Genomic DNA, 17600 nt, shown 5'->3' with positions numbered 1-17600 from the left:
GACCTTAGGAATATTTTATTCCACCTTGAAAATCACTTTTAAATTACAATGGAGAAACTGATACAACACAGGAACTCTAATACTTGGGGTGGGGGTAATTCTATGCAGAAGAATGGTGGGAGCAAAAGTAAAGAAATACCAAATGGACAGGAGAAATCAGAAATCTGCAAGGTCTCAGTTTACCTAGCCAAGCCGAGGAATGAGGTGAGTAATGACAAGAGCAAGCAACATACCAGGTGAATTAGAGCTGGAGTCGAGAAGTTCAGCAGATGACATACCCTTAAGCCTGGATAGCACACTGTGTGATTTAGGTTTTAGAAACTATAGCCCAGGAAACATTCTGCAATAAAGGGCATATTCTGTATGGAAGGACATGTGTGTGTTCCTATACTGTAGCCACTATAGATATTGAGCATTTATTCTTTTTAAAGCTTTTGTTGGGGCACCTGAGTGGCTCAGTCGATAAGCATCTGCCTTTGGCTCGGGTCATGATCCCATCCTGGGATCGAGCCCTGCATCAGGCTTCCTGCTGAGCGGGAAGCCTGCTTCTCAGTCTCGCACTCTTCCTGCCTGTATTCCTTCTCTCACTGTGTCTCTCTGTGTCAAATAAATAAAATCTTTAAAAATAAATAAAGATTTTTTAATAATAAAGATTTTGTTTATTTGACAGAAAGAGAGAGAAAGAGCACACAAGCAAGGAGAGCAGCAGGCAGAGGAAGGGAGAGAAGCAAACTACCCACTGAGCAGGGAGCCCAATTGGGGACTCAATCCTAGCACCCTGACTGAGCCACCCAGGTGCCTCGATGCTGAGCACTTAAAATATGGTTAGTATGTCTGAGGAACTAAAACTGTAAATGTTTATTTAATTTTAATGAACTACTACAGAATTTTACCATATATGGTGACCAGAATTTAAATTAAAAATTGAAATAATTTTTTTAAAATATTTTATTTATTTATTTGACAAAGAGAGATTACAAGCAGACAGAGAGGCAGGCAGAGAGAGAGAGAGGGAAGCAGGCTCCCTGCTGAGCAGAGAGCCCGATGTGGGGCTCGATCCCAGGACCCTGGGATCATGACCTGAGCCGAAGGCAGAGGCTTTAACCCACTGAGCCACCCAGGCGCCCTGAAATAGATTTTTTAAAAAGTAGCTCTCACTAGTAATGCTTGAACATCTCTGCCATTCAGGACACCAAATATTACAAATAAGAATAGAGATCCATTGTGTCCTCCCCCATCCCCACCCCAAAACCCCATGCAAAGGCACCAGGGACAATCTGAGATGTATCCTTATGCTATCCTTATACTAAGATTCTCAGTCCATTCATACACTCCTAAAGTATAGTTGCTTAAAATACAGATTTCACATCACAGCCCGTATCAGTAAACTCAATGAACTATAAGGATTCTATTCAAAAGGTTAGCCAATGTTCTAGGGGGTGCCTGGCAGGCTCAGTTGGTAGACCATGCAACTTGATCTTGGGGTTTTAAGTTTGCTCTCCATGTTAGGTGGAGAGATTACTTAAAAATAAACCCTTGGGGCACCTATGTGGGTCAGCTGGTTACGCAGCTGCCTGCCCAGGTCATGATGCCAGGGTCCTGGGATCAACCCCTATATCAGGCTCCCTGCTTAGCAGGGGGTGCTGGCTGTGCCTCTCCCTCTGCCTGCTGCTCTGCCTACTTGTGCTCTGTCAAATATAAAAATAAAATCTCAAATAAAATAAAATAAAATCTTAAAAAGGTTAGCCAATTTCTAAAAGAATATCTCATCTAAAACCCTCAAACTAAACAATGAACATCCAAACAGGATTTCCGGCAAGTAGAAACCTGAAAGACCAATTACCGTGATGGTTCCTGGAGCGAACTCCGATGGACTCACAGAGCTTTGGTATGCAATTCTGTTGTGCACAGAACTCTGGTCATAGGAGGAAGACGTTGTTACTGGACTAGTGGAGCTCAGCGATGAGCTGGTCAGACTGGAGGAGGTAATAACTGAAGTTGTATAGGTGGAGTTCTGTACTGCACTGGTCATTGGTAGAGAGGTATTCAAAGAATCACTAGAAAGAATAAAAAGATTTAGACATAAATTAGTGTCACTTTATATGGGTTCATCAATTTACTGCCATACTATATATTAAACACATCTGTACCTACACATTGGTACTACTGCATTCTTTAACTATATTAAAGACGAATATTCAAAACACCCCTCCCCTCCCAATCAGACACACCTAATTTAAATGACAGGTAGAGGGACATCTTTAAGAATCCTTAAGAATCTGTAATGAATCCAGAAGTCTGCAACCATTTTTCTTAAAGATTATTTTATTTATTTATTTATTTGACAGAGAGCAAGAGAGAGAAGTGGGCGCACAAAAGTAGCCAAAGGGAGAGAGAGAAGCAGGCTCCCCGCTCGGCAGAGCGCCTGTGTGGGCTCGATACCAGGACCCTGGGCTCATGACCTGAGCTGAAGGCAGCCGCTTAACCAACTGAGCCACCCAGGCGTCCTGAAACCATTTTCAGGAAGAGCCAATACCAGCTTTTAGCTCTGGGGAGTAGAAAAATTAATAAAATCTAAAATCTGGGATTTTCTACTTATGAAACATTCCACTGAAGGAAAATATGTGTTGGCAAAGATGCATGAGAACTGCATCCCTCATAGATTACTGATGGGAATGTAAAATGCTGCAGACACTATGAGAAAAGTTTGCTGCTTCCTCCAAAGTTAATGTAAGGGTTACCACAGGACCAGCAATTACTAGGTTTATATCCAGAAGAACTTAAAGTACACAACACTTGTAAATGAATGTTCACAGCACCATGATTCTTAATACCCAAAAAGTAGAAACAATTCAAATGTCCATCAACTAATAAACAGATCAACAAAATATGACATATTTGCACAATGCAATACTATTTGGAAATAATCGGTTACAAACGGATAAACCTTGAAAACACTATGCCAAGTAAAAGAAGCCAAACACAGAAGGCCACATCTTGCATGATTCTTGCCTTATGAAGTATCAGAATAGGCAAATCCAGAGACAGAGGCTTAGTTGACAGGGGATGAAGGATGGGGGAATTGGGAGTGATGGCGGACAGGCACAGGGTTCCTTTTTAGGGTGATGGAAGAAAAGTTCTGAAATTAGGTACTAGCCACGGGTGCACAAACCCAAGTTATATGGTCTCCACCAGGTGATTTCTTAGACTCTATTTTGTTTTACTTTCTCAACAAGGGACTTAATTTAGTCAAAGCCAGAGAAATAAGAAGTTGTGTACCTTAAAGACTTCGAATACAAGCTGATGGGAATCTGGTTACTATTTTCACTGCTTGCAGATGATCCAAATTCAGAGAGAGAAGGTTCTGATCCAAATTCCAAGGCGCCAAACTGAACATTTAATCCCGTGACATCTGCTGAGCCAGGCATTTCCACTGCAGAAGCTGGGATCTGAAAAAGCAGAGCCATCACATCAGGAAGGGAGATGAGAGATTTCACATCCCAGAGGCCTCTAACAGCCAGATGAGTACAGGCTTCCCAAATCACTACTGGTACTTGAAGAACAATGAGTAAGATGTCTACAAGAAGGAAAAAGGCACAGGATACTTCAAAAACAAAGAGAAGAGAAAAGAAAATAAGAAGTTAACAGCAGAATGGTCAGTGCCACCAACTGCTTCTTAGGGCAAAGGCTGAAGAAATGGGTGTGGGCAGGCTGGTGATGGGTGAGTGAAGGGAAGAGAGCAGGCCACCGCTGAAAGCACTATCTAGTCAAAGATTCTCCATCTACGAGACACAGGTCAATACACAAGACCTTATTCTCTATCTTATTCTATCTACAAGACACAGGTAAATACACAAGACCAGGATTCTCTGACCCAGATCCTATAATTTGAATGAACAGTCTCTGTCTCCAACAGAAAACCATCCCCTCTAGTATTACCTGAGCCGCTCAGAAATGGCCAATTCCTTGTTAAGCAGTAAGCTATGTGTTTGAAAAAAATACCACATCACCATTTCTGAGACTTACTAACCCAACCCTTGAGCTAAATGTTAAAATACAATCCACCGTTGGACCTGGGACTTCTCGACGGAGAACACACCTTAGAAGCTGGAGGTATCCGCCGCTTCGGTAGTTTGATGTGTTTAGGCTGTGGTTGATGGGGAGACACAGCAACGTTTTCTACAGTCATGCTGGGAAGCTGCAAAAGCTTGTTCACAGTGGAGGTACTGTCTCTGGGTGTTGACTCTCGCAGTTTTACCGGGGAAGGAAAGGACTCCAACCCAGGAGGAGCAGCAGCAACGGCCTGAGTGTGGTGCTGCTGTCGCTGGCTCAATTGACTAAGAACCGGGGATGGTTCAGGCTGAGATTTGAAGTCTATGAAATATGTAAAGGGGGGAGGGGAAACAAGCAATAATCAATTATTTAGGAACATGGGCTCAGAGCTCCCTCTTCCACTATGACTGAGAGTGAAAGGTTGTAGTCACCACCTATTTCTTCCAAGAACCTTCTACCTGAATCCTGTAAGTTGAGGGCGTGTATGATGTATTAAAACTGATATATGATAAATGCAAAAGGATGCCTGAATGGGTTTGTAGATAATTTTTAAAGCAGAGAGATGCAGTTTACATTAAGACATATGGAGTGGGCAAAAAGAACATGGAGCTGCTACACATGTTTAGCTAAAAGAGAATTATATTTTGTTGCTTTATGGATTTTTTTTTTTTAATTTTTTTTTTAAAGATTTTATTTATTTATTTGAGAGAGAGAGTGTGAGAGAGAGCATGAGCGAGGAGAAGGTCAGAGAGCGAAGCAGACTCCCCATGGAGCTGGGAGCCTGATGTGGGACTCGATCCCGGGACTCCAGGATCACGCCCTGAGCCGAAGGCAGTCGTCCAGCTTTATGGATTTTTTAACAAAACTGTTAAAAAATATGTTTTTCAGTAAGTAACGTTATACTACAAAATCTGAAAGGTAAAAAAAAAAGTGTATGACTATAAATCATCCTTTCAACCCTATCCCCAGATTCCTTCCACAGAGGCAGACATTGTACTATTTCCTGAGTATCTTCAGAGATACTGTTTCAAAACACATATGCAGCAGAGAAACACACATTATATATAGAGCTTCCTCACAAACCATTTGGTTTTCGAAAACTTGCCATATTCACATGGGAAGGGCTATTTCATTTTCTAGCCACAGAGTAATCCAGTGTGCACAGGCATCAATTTTTTAAAACCAATACTATATTAATGGGCTTTTAGATTTTCTAGTATCTTGCTAAGAAAAACAATGCTATAATGAATGTATTTTTATGGAGACATTTGCTCAAGTGCAAGTATACCTGTGGGATCAACAACTAAAATAGGGTTAGGGTTCAAAGAACAACTCTATTTTAAATTTTGACAAATACTTCAAAATTATTTCAATAGATACAACACACACTTTTTAATATGCTGATACCAACAAATTTTATCCTTCCTAATTTGAATGATGGAAAATGACATAAAAGATGCAAATTAAATGATACAAATTCAATGAGGCATCATTTCATATACTCCAGTATTCTTTGCCTATGAACTGACAATAATACCCCTTTGTCCTTTTTTTTTTTTTAACCTGTTTAGTCTCCTTTTAGTTCCTCTTTTTAATGAAGGAAGCTAGCCCTCTGTCTATGATTTTCAAATCATATAGAAGTTGGCAATTTTTTCCAGTGAAGAGCCAGGTAGTAAATATTTTAGGCTTTGAAGGCCATCTGTTAGCACCTACTCAACTCTCCCTTTGTAGATTGAAAGTAGTTATAAGACAATACATAATGAATGGTCACGGCTATGTTCCAATAAAATGGTATTTACAAAAACAGGTGACAAATTTAGTTGAAGGTCTGTCAACCCATGACTTAGTATATTTCTATCTTAGATGAATCTACTTTTGGACTTTATTTTAGAGGCATGTGTAAGAAAGACAGGATTTCTAAAGAATATAGAAATAGCATGTACAAATCTAAAAACACCTATCACCCACTGCAGTGGGTTTGCAGAAAAAGGTTAACAAAGGATTATAGCTGGCATGAGAAAAGCCACCTTGCTAAACTGGCTCTTGGCCAATATCTGTGAACACAGAATTTTAATATATTCTAGGCAAAGGCTGCCAAGCAATCTTATCAGGTAAAAGTGACTCTCTGTGCCTTTAATGTCTGTACAATGTGGTTTATAGTGAACACCTGCTTTCCTACTGGGAATGTGAAATTTTGGTATGTACTAGTCAGAGGGTACTTATGTATAACCAGCTCCCCAATAAAAAACTTAGAGTATTAAGGCTCTAATGAATTTTCTTGGTAGACAGGACTCCAAACCTGTGAGTAGTCTCAGATACTTCCTTAACAACAAACGGTTTCTTTCAGAGAGAAATGTGATCCCATGTCTTTTAAAAAGCCCTAAACATAAACATGCCTAGGAAACCAACCCTATGGTTAATAATCCTCTGCTATTCCTTAATACAGTGTGGTATGTGTATGCTGGTGGGAAATGGGGGGTGTCTTAATGTCACAAAATCTATGACAGTACAGTTTAGAAAATATTCAACTTATATACAGACCCTTTATATTATAAACCACTGACAATAAGGCTGGCACAAACCAGGATAGATACATATAAATATTAGAATGAGAAAGCAACCCAGAGGGTGTGATTTAAAATTCCACATCCCAATTCTGTCCCCACCATATTTTAGTCGAGCTCAGAAAATTCTGTCCAGGCATTTACTCAAACTGTTATTTCCTTATATTTGTACGGCTTTACCATGCTTTTGCACATCTCTTCAAGATATGTACTATTATCACTACTGATAACAACAAATAAATGCAGGTATTTATACAATACAAAGCTATCTGATTTAATTAGCAAACGCAGCGACGCCTGGGTGGCTCAGTCGTTAAGCAACTGCTTTCGGCTCAGGTCATGATCCCAGGGTTCTGGGATCAAGGCCCGCATCGGGTTCCCTGCTCAGCGGGAAGCCTGCTTCTCCTTCTCCCACTCCCCCTGCTTGTGTTCCCTCTCTCACTGTGTCTCTGTCAGATAAATAAAATTTTTAAGAAATTCATAAATGTGGGGCGCCTGGGTGGCTCAGTGGGTTAAGCCGCTGCCTTCTGCTCAGGTCATATCTCAGGGTCCTGGGATCGAGCCCCGCATCGGGCTCTCTGCTCAGCAGGGAGCCTGCTTCCTCCTCTCTCTGCATGCCTCTCTGCCTACTTGTGATCTCTGTCTGTCAAATAAATAAATAAAATCTTTAAAAAAAAAATTCATAAATGCCACAGAAATTCTACTAAAAAGAAACATCTCTGCACAACTTCCACATTAGTGTTCCTCAGTCAACACACTCTGCTAATGTTTAGCATGTTCCACTACGGGAAAACCACCAGAGAAAACGTATACTTACCAAAATGACTAAGAACTGAGGACTGGGAAGTTGAGGGCTTGAGGTCCCAAGAAGAAGTGGTTGTGGGTGGACTTGTACTATTCTGCTGTGAACTTGGGGTAGTAGTAAACTGGCCCAAACTTGGAGCTTTCAACTGGTCCAAAATCTGGGAGCTGGTGATGTTTGCCATTTTGGAAGGTGCAAGCTCTCCAAATCCTGAACCAAGGACGGATGACTTTAAAAAGAAAAAAAAAAAAAGCAAAAATCCTCAGCAAACTGTACTCCAGACTTTAAATACATCAAGTATTTTAACAAGAATTTTTAAAAACTATAACCTAGAACATCTGAATCAGTAAGAGTCCCCTGAGTAAATACTACATGAAAATATTACTATAAAATCTGATTAAATCCAACAATCTGTCCAGATTCTGGTAAAAATATTAAAGGGAAGGGGAATATTTTATCTGGATTTTAAGACATTGCTTTGTATTGGGCGCCTGTGGGTGGCTCAGTTGATTAGGTCACTGCCTTCGGCTCAGGTCATGATCCCAGGGTCCTGTGGTTGAGCCCCATGTCAAGGAACCTGCTTCTCCCTCTCCTTCTCCCTTTGTTCCTCCAACCCCCATTCGTGCTCTCCCTCTTTCTCCTGCAAATAAATTGTCCTCCCCACCAAGATTTTATTTATTTAGAGAAAAAGAGCACAAGTAGGGGGAGCAGCAGCCAGAGGGAGAGGGAGAACCAGGCTCCCTTGATGCGGGCCTCATCCCAGGACTCCGGGATCATGACCTGAACAGAAGGCAGCCACTTAACTAATTGAGTCACCCAGGAGCCCCATCTTAAAAAACAAAAAGACATTGCTTTCTTTTTAAAAGTGCTGCCACAGGGGCGCCTGGGTGGCTCAGTGGGTTAAACCTCTGCCTTTGGCTCAGGTCATGATCTCAGTGTCCTGGGATCGAGCCCCACATGGAGCTCTCTGCTTGGCAGGGAGCCTGCTTCCCCCTCTCTCTGCCTGACTCTCTGCCTACTTGTGATCTCTCTCTCTGTCTCTCTCTCAAATGAATAAATAAAATCTTTAAAAATAATAATAATAAATAAATAAATAAATAAAAGTGATGCCACAAATTCACAAAATGGTATCTTTTTTACACTAAAGATAAATACCATGAATTAAATGACAAACACAAGCTTCAGAAACAAAAGTACAGTATTTTCTTAATGTATGCAACAACAGTAATCATACTTTAAAGTTTGATCACGGAATGGCTCAGCCATGTCATCCTGCAAAATTAAACGCAGGTTAGAGCACTTACTTAAAAAGTTAATATTCTAAAACCAGACAATGAATTACACATGAGATATCTGCATATTGGGCCAATACCCTGGACATCACTGCATTTCTTTCAAGTTGTTTTGATGACTAAGAACACCAAATACGCTCCTTAACTAAGTATCTAAAAGAAAATGTTACACCTCTTCTATCTATCCTCATTCATCTATCCTATCAGGTCAGATACCAAGAGCCAATGAGAATGATATATGTAAAAAAATGAAACTGGACCACTTTCTAAAACAAAACACAAAAATAAACTAGAAACAGATTAAAGACCTAAATTTGAAACCTGAAACCATAAAAATCCTAGAAGAGAACATAGTCAGTAATTTCATTCACATTGGCTGCAGCAACATTTTTCTAGATATGTCTCCTAAGGCCAGGAAACAAAAGCAAAAATAAACTATTGGGACTATACCAAAATAAGAAAAGAAAAAAACAAACAAACAAAAAAACCCACAAGGAGAATGAAAGCCTACGACTCGTGAACACAATGGCAGATCAACTGCATTTTTACATCTCAAGATCCTTCAGTTTCTAAAAAGGTATTTATCAAAAAATAACTTTTTAAGGGCCCCCGGGTGATCAGTTAAGCATCTGCCTTTGGCTCAGGTCATGATCCCAGAGTCCCAGGATTGAGTTCCACATGGGGCTTCCCGCTCAGTGGGGAGTCTACTTCTTCCTCTGCCCCTTCCCCCTCATGCTTGCTCTCTCTCAAATAAATAAAATCTAAAGAATAATAAAAAAATGAACTTTTTGAAACATTTAAAAGGTCAAAAACAGGAGTGACTTGCATTCTCTGAAGAGATCAGATACAGAAAGTTGACATTATTATTTCTGTTAACACTATCCAAAGGCATGGAGTATCCCAGTTGTTTTAAGGAAATTCAAGTTCTCCAATCTGAGCAAAACATTAGGTTATAAGCAGTTTTGCACATAAATAACAGAATCTGCTAACATTATTTATCACTACTCCAGAGGCCTTCCTCATGCTGTCCAAAACACAGGTCTTATGTTGCTATGAATCCACCACAACCCAGTTCAAGCCCCCTTGTTCAGTAAAGGCTTCCAGGATGATGCTTCTATTCTTCTGATCTCTTTCCTCCATCAACTATTATCAAATGCAGTTTCTATGTGATTTGCAACACAATGAAATCACTGAATCAAGGACTAACGCTTAGCTTCGGGTTAACACTTAGCACAGGACTTCTCAATTTCACTTATATTTTAATCAATGGGGGCTTTAACAACGTGTATACTGATACACAAATATGTGTGCACTCAAATATACACAAACATACACAAGTGCCCAACTTGCAATCCCAAGACTCTGACTTATTTGGTCTATGTGGACTCTGGCATTATATTATTATTAATATTACTACTTTTGTTATTTACTCAAGTTCCCCATTGATTATAAAAGTACAGTAGGTTGAGCACCTTTGTTGTAATATGCTAAACAATACCTGTTCCAGTTTCTCAAGGTGCTGTTCATTATGAAAGGCAACACACCAAAAGGCACTGTTAAAAACAAAAAACACTACTTGTGTTCTACCTATGAGTGTCCTGGCTGAGATTCCAGCAGGTCAGCCTAGATATTGTATCAGCATACCAGTAGCAGATGGAAAGGCAAAAAGAAGAAAGGACAGGAATGGTTCAATCAAAACTTGCAGGTACTGGGGCCCCTGGCTGGCTCAGCTGGTGCAATGTGTGGCTCTTGATCTCAGGGTTAAAGTTCGAGCCCCACTCTGGGTGTAGAGATTACTTAAAAAAATTAAATAAGGGGTGCCTGGGTGGCTCAGTGGGTTAAAGCCTCTGCCTTTGGCTCAGGGATCAAGTACTGCATCTGGCTCTCTGCTCCGCAGGGAGCCTGCTTCCTCCTCTCTCTCTCTGCCTGCCTCTCTGCCTACCTGTGATCTCTGTCTGTCAAATAAATAAATAAAATCTTTAAAAAAATTTAAACTAAAAAAACAAAACAAAACAAAACTTGAGGGTATTATTAGACCCTCTCAAAACAGAGACAGCATCATGCCCTGGGCTGTCCTACTTCAAGCACTGACACCCTCTCATACATAATCATCAATGACACTAAAAATGCCAAGTCCCAAGCCAGTTATACATGACCTGACATGTCTGCAGAGTAGAAGACAGCAATGAAAAGTTTACATATTTCATTCTCTATTTTATTAGGGTTCAGCAAATGATTTCTGAGTCAAGTAAGGGGACAAGGTATCATTTTCGTACAAAATTTTGTTTCTCAACCACAGATTTCAGGTAAAACATAGCAAATGAACCAAAATAATTCCCACTAGTGAAAGCTATGGATCTGTATTCCAAACCCCCCCATCCCCCCACTGCCAAATGAGAGCTGCCTAAAGTTAGGGCCTTCAGTTCACCATTCTGCAGCCACATTCTTTGATATTCTATGCTCTAAGTTTACTCCCATCAGCCTATCTTCATATCCTTCTCTACCAGTTCCTGGAGTCCTGACAGGAGTTACATTTTCATGGGAAGTTAAAGCCAGATATGCAAGCAGTAGATACCCCTGTTTTAATGAAAACATATCCATATTATAAGGTCCTCCACTAGAGTGGCATGTTAAGAAAAAGTATACTAATTTTACAAAAAACAAAACAAAAATGCAAAAAATACAAGCACCTAGAAATGTTTGAGCATGATTTTAGCAAGCCAATTCTGACAAACATCTGCATTTAACTAAATTGGAAAACAAATGAAAATTTTCATGTCATAAGTACAGACAGACTTTCAAACCAAATCCAAGAAAAAAAATTACTAGTAAGAAGGATGTCTGAGTGATTATGACTTAAGATTTCAACTAATTGTAAAAAGGGATTTGGGGGGGACCTAGGTAGCACAGTCATTAAACATATGCCTTCAGCTCAGGTCATGATTCCAGAGTCCTGGGATCAAGACTCGTATTGGGATCCCTGCTCAGCAGGAAGCCTGCTTCTCCCTCTCCCACTACCCCCTGCTTGTGTTCCTGCTCTTGCGGTCTCGCTCTCTGTCAAATAAATAAATAAAATCTTTACCCCCCACCCCAAAAAGAAGAAGTATTTTCAATCTTTGTCCAGAAAACTCAGAGTAGCTCAATTCCACATGGCAACATCAGATATGTGCTTGGTAATTCTCACATCATTGTTTTCTGGACTGATATCTACTGCAGATATATTTTTATTTATAAAATAATTATAAGGCAAGTGTCATTCTAGAATACATTTGCTTATGGGTACATTTCTTCAAATCCCATACTAAAATAAAAGTGAGTTACCAGACTCTGAGGAGAATAGGAGTTGACAGCAGTGGAGCTGCCAGTCCCTGGTGCCATCTGATTGTTGTGCTGAGAATTTGTGAAGACAAGGGCTTGACCAAAGCCCTGCTGTTGGGAAGTTTCAAAGGAGTTGACTTCTGAGGCTTGACTGGGAGGAACAGGCTTCTGGAGCAAGGCTACCAGATCAATGCTAAGCAGACAAAAGCAAATGAGGAACGAGTCAAAAGAAAATCTTATCAATAATGAATTTGAGAAGTGAATCAATATAGAGTAAATTCATGTTAAAAATATTTAAATGAGGAAAACCTTTGGAAACTGGAGTTTAAAGGAGGAAAAAGGATAGCATAAATTAAAAAAGCATACAAAGCCACAGAGACTAAAGCAGGACTTGGCAGAGAAATGAAAAGGTACATCAAGACAGCTCCACAGAAACAGCACAGTAACAACTGATTTGAAAACTTGGAGCAAATGAGTAAATAAACAATTTTATGAAGTTTGGCTCATTTTCTGTAAAATATTTTGCCCCATTCATAACTCAGTACCAATGTTTCTTAAACTTGCCTCAAGGAGAGTGAATCCCTGTTTGGGGGGAATGAGAACCACAGTCATGGTAGACAATTCAAGTAGTTTCCCATTTATCATAAATACCCCCCCGTGAGTTCTACATTCTAAGCTATAATATAATTTAAGTTTATATAAAACTCCAATAATTTTCTCACTTAAAAATTCAGGAAGCGGCGCCTGGGTGGCTCAGTCTGCTAAGCATCTGCCTACGTTTCAAGTGGGATCAAGCCCACATCAAGCCTGCCACTTGCCCCACTTGTGCACCCACTCTCTGTCAAATGAATTTCAAAAATCTTAGAAGAAAAAATATTCAGGAAAAAATGTGCAAAATATAGAAAATGCACAAATGCCCTGTTAGCTACAACTCTTGTAAATGTCCCCAGAAGAGAGAATCATGGCCTGAAAACCTAAAAGCATGAGTAAGAAATAATCTTCTAGACCTATACTACCTGACATGTAAGTGAGCTACTAACTCTTCTCCACAGAACCTGTAAGGTGCTCAGGATTAACTCACATAGTAATTTACTCCATTAAACCCTTTCAAAGGCCAGTTTCCAGTCAGTTGTGTTTGTTTTTTTTGTTTTGTTTCGTTTTTTTTATTAAATTTTTTAATTTTTATTTTATTTTATTTTTTTATTTGACAGAGAGAAATCACAAGCAGGCAGAGAGGCAGGCAGAGACAGAGGAAAGGAAGCAGACCCCCTGCTGAGCAGAGAGCCAGATGTGGGACTCGATCCCAGGACCCTGAGATCAAGACCTGAGCCGAAGGCAGCGGCTTAACCCACTGAGCCACCCAGGCGCCCCTGTTTTGTTTTTTTTAATGCCCTCTCATTCCCAATTGTGACCTCTGGTCCCATCTTTTCCCTCCTGTTTCACTGAGAAGGGAGGAGGCAGCTTCTTTTTTTTTTTTTTTTTTTTTAAATGAAAATGACCCTATGAAACTGAGTAACGAATACAAGTAAGGAAGTTCTATCCACTTAACAAGAAATTCCCAGCAATTCACAAAACCTTTGTTCATTTTATTTCCCTATAATGAAGTCTTACAACCATCTCATTTAACACGAAATTGTGTCAGATTCAAAATTTCCTTCAATATTCTGAGGTCATATAAAGGCTTTCATCTTCCTAGATCATTGTATTTTGAAACCATAATCAAAGGTTTTTTGAGTTATTGTAGATGAGATGGGTAGATGAGAATTAGATATATAAAATATGTCCAAGGGGCACCTGGGTGGCTCAGTGGGTTAAAGCCTCTGCCTTCGGCTCAGGTCATGATCCCAGGGTCATGGGATTGAGCCCCGAGTTGGGCTCTCTGCTCAGCAGGGAGCCTGCTTCTTTCTCGCTCTCTCTGCCTGCCTCTCTGCCAACTTGTGATCTCTGTCTGTCAAATGAATAAATAAAATCTTTTAAAAAAAATTCATTTCTGCACATGTTTCTATTGTTTCTATTTTTCTGAAAAACTCCTTTTTCTGTGATCTAGGAGACTAGATTATAACTCGTAGAGCCCATATAAAATGAGAAGCTTGTATTAGACTAAAAAGATCTAAATAAATGGTATTTATACATAGAAACCAAAGGATATTTTGTATTAGGTTCATCTGTCAAAATACAATATACTGTATTATACTAAGTGAAATAAGTCAATCAGAGAAAGACAATTATTATATGATCACACTGATAGGAGGAATTTGAGAAACAAGACAGAGGCTCACAGGGGAAGGGAGGGAAAAATGAAAAAAGATGAAACCAGCGAGGGAGACTCTTAATCTCAGTAAACAAACTGAGGGTTGCTGGGGGTGGGGGGGCACGGGTGGTGGGAGGAATGGGGTGGCTTGGTGAGGGATATTAGGGAGGGTATGTGCTATATGGTGAGCGCTGTGAATTGAGTAAGACTGATGAATCCCAGACCTGTACTCCTGAAACATTAATACATTATATGTTAATTTTTTAAAAAACCATGTATTTACAAAAATAAAAAAGAACCATTAAATAAGTTTAATATTATCAAATAAGCTTAACATTATTAAGCCAGCCTGGCTGGCTCAGTCAGTGGAGCATGCAACTATCAATCTTAGGGTTTTGAGTTTGAGCCCCATGTTGGGTAGAAATTACTTAAAAAAATAAAAAAAAAGTCTTTGAAAATAATTTAAGTTAAGGGGGCGCCTGGGTGGCTCAGTGTTAAGCTGCTGCCTTCGGCTCAGGTCATGATCTCAGGGTCCTAGGATCGAGTCCCACATCCGGCTCTCAGCTCAGCAAGGAGCCTGCTTCCCTCTCCCTCTCTCTGCCTGCTTCTCTGCCTACTTGTGATCTCTGTCAAATAAATAAATAAAACCTTAAAAAAAAATTTAAGTTAAATAAAATAGGCTTAACATAATCTCTATCACAAATGATGACAAGTCACAAACATCGCTATTTTAATTCATCAGATAATACAATAAATTAGAAAATGACAGAGGCTCTGTCAGCTCACAAGGAAGGTTAGGGATAAAACAAAATTAGAAGGAATAAGTTAAAAACTTAGAGATTCGAGGAAAGAGAAAAAAGAGACCTAATAAGACCCAAAACAAATTTCCGGACCAAGAAATTTAAATTATGCTTTGAATACAGACAAAAGGTGACAAAAATTGTTTACCTTTGCCCAGGTGTGACGTGATTCTCCGCTGGAACAGCTGAGGCCGTGAAAACCTTTGTTTCAGAAAGCTGTTTGGAAAGTAATAAAAAAAAAAAAAAGACTTTGCTTTTATTTTATAGAACATGAAACTAAAAATGTATCAAATTTCTGACAATTTTCCGTCACTGGTACTCTTATTACACTTCACCCAAAAAGTAGTTTAAGAGAAAGAAAATACATTAAGTGATGATGACAAGTAATATTGTTCAGGTGAAGGTAATTTTAGATTGGCAAACCCATGAAAAGGATTTCACATCAGGGAAAGAATGAAGTCAAGTCAGAGCAGGGTTCTATTTGACATTACACAAAATGAGAAAACAAAACGACATTATACAAAACGACATACACAAAATAAAACCACCACAAATGCCCAACGTTTGGAAGGGCAAAAAAACCCTGACATTTTCTTTCCCCCAAAACAGACAGTTTTAGTATTTTTGTTATTAGTAAATCTGTATTTATTTTTTTATTAAGTCATAGGTTTCCATTTTTATATAGAAACAACTCTGTTGAGGTTATACCACATTCAATAATCTGCTAATGCTCAAACCGAGTAACTTAAGTTTTGTCATATGAATATGCCCATGAAATCATCACAAAATCAAGACAATGAACAAAGTACTCCAAAAGTTTGCCTTAGCAACCACCAATGTGTTTTCTGTCACCAGAGATGAGTGTTTTAATTTCTAGAATTTTAAGTGGAATTTTAAAATATGCAGGTTATTTTTTGGTCTGGCTTTCTTCAGTGAATACAATTATTTTAGATTTATACATATTGTCTAAATGCCCTTTTAAGTATTAAGGCCCTCAGAATAAAATTTTTTGTAACTTCAACTCACATTATTGAAAGGTAGGCTCTTCTCACATTTTCAAAGTGTGAGCTTTCAAAGGCTGAAAAATGATGACCTAATGAGATTATGTGAGAAACTGCAGAAAATCTTTCAAAGACTGCTGTAATACTTATCAACTCTAACAGTCTCAGAACTCTGAAACACTGTATAAAAATCAGGTTGCCTCACATATTAATATTCTGGCAGGGGCAGAGTAGACAATAAGTGTCTGTTTTCTATAAAAAACAAATAAAAGGGGCACCTGGGTGGCTCAGTCGGTTAACTGGCTGCCTTTGATTCAGGTCATGATCCCAGGGTCCCAGGATTGAGCCCCACGTCAGGCTCCCTGCTCAGTGGAGAGCCTGTTTCTCCCTCTCCCTTTGCCTGCCTCTCTGCCTACTTGCGTTCTGTCAAATAAATAAACAAAATCTTAAACATAAATAAATAAATAAATAAAAATAAAAAGCGCTGAATAGGAGTTACACTGCACCTGTTCCAAGGTGGTAGCTTAAAGAGCCCCCAAGGAATTCATTTTTGCCTTAACTCTATTTAATACATAAGATTCTATAAGACACAGAGAAAAGCAATAAAGGAGTAACTGTGAAAAGCAAAGCCACAAAAATAGGAAACAGCTCAAAGCAAATGAGAGAACCACATTAACCACTGACATCCTATTTAACCTTAGAATACAAAAAAATTAGTTTCCTCCTTCTCTATTTTCTAAAAAAAGGAGAGGGGCAACTACTGGCTCAGCCAGTAAAGCATAGGATTCTTGATTCAAGCCTCACGTGGGTGCAGAAGCTACTTAAAAATAAAATCTTTTTAAAAAAGTATGTAAAAAGTAAGCAATCTCAGATTTCAAAAGACACCAGCTGTATTTTAGAATTTGTGAAAAGAAAAAAAATCAAAAGAAAATCCATAAAAATTATTTAAAGTGGCTGCAACCTGGCTGGCTCAGTTGGTAGAGCGTGCAATTCCTTGATCTTGGGTTTGCAGGTTCAAGCCCTATGCTAAATGCAGAAATTACTTAAAGGGAAAAAAAGGAGTAGGGAAGGAACGGTTAATAGGTATTGTTGTTTTGGGTTTTTCTTAGAGATTTACTTATTTATTCAAAAGAGAGAAAGTGAGTGTGGCAGGAAGGGAGAATCTCAAGTAGACACCTGCTAAATGTGGAGCCCAACATGGAGCCTGACCTCACCACCCCGAGATCGTGACCTGAGCTGAAAACAAGAGTTGGACCCTTAATTCAGACTGAGCCCCCAGGCACTCCAACAGTTATTGTTCTAAGTTCTACATGGAATTTTCTATTTTTGCCTTAGATTACTCATGTTTCAATCACCATTATTTTGTATCAGGAAAGTTTTAAATTTTTGGATACTTTGAGAAAAGATATCCAAATTTCCTATGCTAATTCTTATCATTAATTACAAATTATACTGTGACATAATATGGACTCTCCAGAAGAATATTAATCTCTATGTGTGTACGTTTGAACTGCTTGTT

General features: G+C 39.1%; 1 protein-coding gene and 1 non-coding gene across 7 annotated transcripts in view; both read right to left on the bottom strand.

Annotated features, from left to right (window-relative positions):
- Positions 1-17600, bottom strand: part of UBAP2 (ubiquitin associated protein 2) — a 137011-nt gene that overhangs the window by 16561 nt on the left and 102850 nt on the right. For all 6 annotated transcript variants that reach the window (XM_044265504.1, XM_044265503.1, XM_044265509.1 and 3 more), the window contains 6 exons: positions 15229-15296; positions 12033-12222; positions 7435-7648; positions 4100-4374; positions 3280-3449; positions 1844-2057 (listed from right to left, as the gene is read on the bottom strand). In XM_044265504.1, coding sequence (XP_044121439.1) covers positions 1844-2057; positions 3280-3449; positions 4100-4374; positions 7435-7648; positions 12033-12222; positions 15229-15296 — 1131 coding nt within the window. The remainder of the gene's footprint in view (positions 1-1843; positions 2058-3279; positions 3450-4099; positions 4375-7434; positions 7649-12032; positions 12223-15228; positions 15297-17600) is intronic.
- Positions 11830-11912, bottom strand: LOC122917926. The gene has a single exon (XR_006386537.1). It is a non-coding gene; the product is annotated as a small nucleolar RNA SNORD121A (small nucleolar RNA).

Source organism: Neovison vison, chromosome 9 (assembly GCF_020171115.1).
Source record: "Neovison vison isolate M4711 chromosome 9, ASM_NN_V1, whole genome shotgun sequence".
Taxonomy (NCBI): domain Eukaryota; kingdom Metazoa; phylum Chordata; class Mammalia; order Carnivora; family Mustelidae; genus Neogale; species Neogale vison.
The sequence above is the reverse complement of the archived record's forward strand: the minus strand, read 5'-3'. Positions and strand labels throughout refer to the sequence as shown.